The following is a 4,797-nucleotide window of genomic DNA, read 5'->3' on the forward strand; positions in this document are numbered from 1 at the left end:
AAAAAAAAAAAAAAAAAAATTGATCACACTAGGCTTGGTGGGACACGCCTGTCATCCCATCATCTGGAAAGCTGGGGTAGGACACACCAAGACAGTCTCGGGGAAAAAAAAAAAAATTACCAGGGGTGACTCCCAATTTTAATAAAACCCTTTTCTATGTAAGTTGACAAAGTTACAGGACACCTATATAGCCTGTCTCACAAGCACAAGGTCCTGAGTTTGATCCCTGGTACCCCCCCCACACCAAAAAAAAGAACCTGAATGTTTTAGAAATCGTGTTAGTAGCTTGACTGATTATATTTTAGAATCTAAGTTCTAAGGTCCACACTTCCAGATATGAACTAAATGTTTTAATCCCACTGGCCCAATACCTTGGCTAATGATTGACAAGTATAAAGCAGGCAAGATAGATTCATTCTTACCTGGCAGTTGTTTCTCTATGACTTTCTGTTCAAGTTGATTTGGACATTTTATCCTTAGTGCTTTAAGGAAAAAAGGAAAAAGACTAATCAATATCTATTATAGTAAGGATATAATATAAAGCGTGCATACAGTGTTGGGGGTACTGTAGCTCAGTCATAATAAAACGTGATTGGGCTGGGGATTTAGCTCAGTGGTGTCACTGCCTGCCTCACAAGCACAAGGTCCTGAGTTCATTCTCCAGTAACAAAACAAAAAAATACATGTGAGCTAATAGGAATTGATTGCCAAATGACACAGCTGTTCAGTACATCTGCCTCAATCCTAATAAATCAATCTTAATGATATTACAAATTTTATTAATACGCAAATTACTCATCACAACAAAAACAGCTGGACTAATATGCTTTTTCTTTTTTTCCCCTTGGTGCTTCTTTTGCTGACAGTTTTAGGAGGTTTTTAAGTGAAAGAAAAGTCACAAATTTCTAAATCACTGCAGGTCATTATTCAAATACCTTGCACATTTATAATGTTGTTAGATAAATTTAAACCATGTAGTATGTTTGAGAATTCATCATTTCTTTAAAACTCAAGGCATTTTAAGTACTTCCGTAGGAGAGAAACACGCTTAATCCCCATCAAGCCATCATGATCTGTTCGAGCACCTAAGGTCACAAATACACATAAGCTGTGTGTGAATTTGGGATTCTTACTTAGCAGCTGATTTTTGAGTATACATGGTTGCTGTATTTTAAGTTCCCCATCTTCTGGTGCTCCGTATTCTGTTTAAGAAATAAAAAGAGATGAATGATAAAAGATTCTGTAAGGAAAAAAAACCCTGAAAATAAAGCTGAACTTTTTAGAGATAAATGGCATCTTAAAAAAAAAATATGTAGAGGTCAGTGTCAATAGACATGTGTCCCCCAGGCTAGACCTAGTGACAACCTGTGTGCCGAGCCAAGGTCCACTTCCTTTTATTCAGTTGTGTGGCCTGTAGATGGGCGGCAACCCCTCCTCCCAAGGGTCAGTCCTCCATTGCCAGTGGGTTACATTACATTTCTCTTAACTAGCAAGATCCATATGGCTTCAGACATCTCAAACATTTACTTAGTTTTAGCTGTAGAAGTAGTTTCCAGCTGGGGGTGGTGCTGTACACCTATAATCCCAGCACTCAGGAGGCTGAGGCAACAGAATCACTGCAAGTTCGAAGCTAGTCTGTGCTACATAGTGAATTCAAGGCCAGTCTGAACTACAGAGTGAGACCCTGTCTCAAAAAAAAGTAGCAGTTCCTTTTCAGAGTCCTGAAAGAGAAACCTAGTACTGTTCAGGACACAAGTCACAGGATACCTTCAAGTCTTCACCAGGTGGTACAGTTCCAGGCTAGGTGCTCAGTGCTATTGCTGCAGTCCTGCCCCTTAGCCTGCAAATGCCACACACCAGCCCCCTCATCTGTGTCGCCAAGATCGCCAGTGGATGCCTCATGCTGTGGATGGCACCAGTCTGTAGGTATGCTGTTCGTGTATAATAAAGCTGAACTTGTAAATTAGGTACAGTAAGAGGATGGAACAAGTATAAAAATATCCTGTAATACAAGTTACATAAATGTGCTTTCTCTCAAAATACACTTTCACCTTTTACTCAAATGAAGCACTCCCCAGCTCCTTTGGCATGTCTGAATTGTCAGCATCACTGCTCTTGCACTTTGGGGATATTTTCAAATATGTGAAAATGACGTGGGTTACATGGGCACAAGTGCTGTGATACGATGAATCCACTGATAAGAAGAGGGCTACTGACCAAAAGGCCAATGGTGCATACAGTGCAGACACACTGGATAGAGTGAACCGAGGCCCAACAAAACAGTCTGTGTCCTGGGCAGGATGAGATGGGTATTCATCATTTTATTCAGAACAGTGTACAATTTAAAGCGATGAGTTTATTTCTGGATTGTTCCATGTAGCATTTTTGGACTGAGGTTGACTGTGGATAACAAACTGCAGATAAGGGGTGACTACTGTACTTTTCTCTTGCCCTATACCATCAAGTGACATTTTCCTGTAACACTCCCCCCCCATCTGCTCTTGTCTCTGGCATTCTAGGCAGGGAAATGCTGAGCCATACCTGCAGGCTGCTTTACAGCCTGCCCCTCCCCATCCCCCAGGTGATTTAGAATTCACCCAGAGTGGCCAGGAAATTGGGCCAGCTAATGGAGTAATTTGAAAGCAATTCCCATAGGCAGCTTTTCTTCCTCAAAGATAATGTTCCAGCCTGATGCATTTATGCATTGAGTTTCTTGCATTAGGAAATACATAAAAAGGAAAATCATAAAAGTGAAATAATAATGAAGTCTAAACAAAATGGGAAATACATGAGGGACAAAGACATACCAATTCTTAGCTTCAAAGCCTTGAGGAATCAGGCTTGAGAATTGGACAAGACCACGATGTAGACCAAGTACCAAAGTCAGACCAAAGGGTGAGCCTCTGGGAAAAGGGAACTTAGAAGACAGCTCAGATGAACTGTACTTCTGGGAAGCTTTAACCACCAGTGCCTCTGAAATAACTTGGAATGCTTCCTACCCTTCCTAAAGGAGAGAGGGGCCCTGAACTCTAACTTCGCTGGGGAACACAGTCAGAGGTGCTAGGCACTCATATTTAATGACTGCTTTCCCTTCCCCAAGTACAAATCTCCCTTGCAGGGCTCCCAGCAGTCCACGCTGCTGCTTAGAGACAGCCCATCTACCTCTTTATGCTCTCACCTTGCTGAAGAGGCCCCAGGAAAGTGCCTAAAATCCATTTCCATGAAAACAAAGAGACTCAACACGGGGAGAAAAGCAAAACAGCCCCGAGAACAGTGTTAGGGACCTGACGCTGCCATCACAAGCTGCCATTTTCCTGGTGCTTCTTGCCTCTTAAAATGACCTCTTGCTCTTATCTTTAGTTTCCCTTCCCCCCAAGGCCACAGCGAGAGGTTAAACCTGTTTCTTCAGGACCGAACCCATAAAGGAGAACCTGGCCCGTGATAGGTTAAAGGTAGCCCACTCCTCATAAATAAGCAATAGCCCAGCCCAAAATGCTAAAAGGACCTTCCTCTCATGGTTCTCTTCTTCCCTCTCTCCTCTCCCCCTAACCTGCCTTCCCTAATAAAATCTTGTCGGACCTCTTGGTGTGTGGCATCGCTGTGCCTCTACAAACAGCCTGTGCTACCCAGAAAAGAACCTGACTCCAGTGGGAGCCGCTGAGCTCATGAGACTTACTCTGGCAGAGGAACTGGTATCTAGGATGGGCTGCAACAAAGTCTTCATTTGGTCTGTTTTTGTCTGGATCCTGATGTCCACCAGCCTTTATCCACTCATTTCCAAAAGCTTTCTGGTAATCAAGCTCAGCTCCACGCCTTTCCTCTGGAAGAATCTATGTTGATATGAAATAAAAAGCATTTTTATGCTAAGCATTTTTCTAAGAAGTGGCTGGGGCTGTACCCTGTCCTTGTTTCTCCACTGCCCACACACAGATAATCAAATTGAGCGGGCTGAGACAATTACACTTTGCCATGCCTTTCTAACCTTGATGAACTCAAGTGTTTATTCAAGAATTATTCCTTTGCATCATGAGAGCATTTGTCCAGGAGCAAGTTTCTGGATGATGCTGGATGCTGAGGGTCACCTCTCTGGTGCATGAGAGGGGCCCACCCTGGAGGAGCTGATTTACTCCAGTGAGCACAAGAGTAGCCGGGCATGGCCTTCCCACTCTTATGTGGAGTAGCTCACAGGGAGAGGAGAAATATGTTCTGTTTCTGTCTTCCTGCCTCATTCCTCCAGAGAAACAGGAAAAAGGTGCCCAGTGCTCCTCACCCTACTCAAATAAGTCAGCTGAGGTAGCAGGGCACAGGCCTTTCTACCATAGACCTACATGCAATCCTATAAGGAGTCAGGAAAGAACCCTGGTTACTCAAATGTGCAACGATCATATTGCACCATTTGAAAGAAAAATACTTCTCATACCCTTCATAGTATTTTAATATAATTTCTTTTACTAGAACCTTTTTGATTTTGCAATGCTGGAATGGAACATGGCTTCACATGTGCTAGGCAAGCATTCTACTGGATTATACAGTATCAATTTAAATTAGGGTCTCTAAGTTCTTTAGGCTGGCCTTGAACTTGTGATCTATCTGCTGTAGGCTCCCAAGTAGCTGGGATTACAAGTGTGTACCACTCCATCCCAAATATAATTTCTTTTTATGGCTTTTGATGATTTGATTATTTTTTTATCTAAAGAAAGATCTAAAGTTAGGTACCAGTGGTACATGCCTCTGGTCCCAGCTACCTGGAATGTGAGGCAAGGAAGGTCACTTGAACCCTGGTATTGAAGGTCACAT

The 4,797-nt window shown here is 42.7% G+C and overlaps 1 protein-coding gene across 3 annotated transcripts in view; it reads right to left on the reverse strand.

Moving 5' to 3' along the window:
• The window catches only part of Tbce (tubulin folding cofactor E), a 56,701-nt gene that overhangs the window by 3,494 nt on the left and 48,410 nt on the right, over positions 1-4,797 (reverse strand). For all 3 annotated transcript variants that reach the window (XM_010621976.3, XM_010621974.3, XM_010621975.3), the window contains 3 exons: positions 3,677-3,830; positions 1,134-1,202; positions 423-482 (listed from right to left, as the gene is read on the reverse strand). In XM_010621976.3, coding sequence (XP_010620278.1) covers positions 423-482; positions 1,134-1,202; positions 3,677-3,830 — 283 coding nt within the window. The remainder of the gene's footprint in view (positions 1-422; positions 483-1,133; positions 1,203-3,676; positions 3,831-4,797) is intronic.

The sequence above is a fragment of the Fukomys damarensis genome, unplaced genomic scaffold (genome assembly GCF_012274545.1).
Source record: "Fukomys damarensis isolate Sample0158 unplaced genomic scaffold, DMR_v1.0_HiC HiC_scaffold_10, whole genome shotgun sequence".
In the NCBI taxonomy this organism is placed as follows: domain Eukaryota; kingdom Metazoa; phylum Chordata; class Mammalia; order Rodentia; family Bathyergidae; genus Fukomys; species Fukomys damarensis.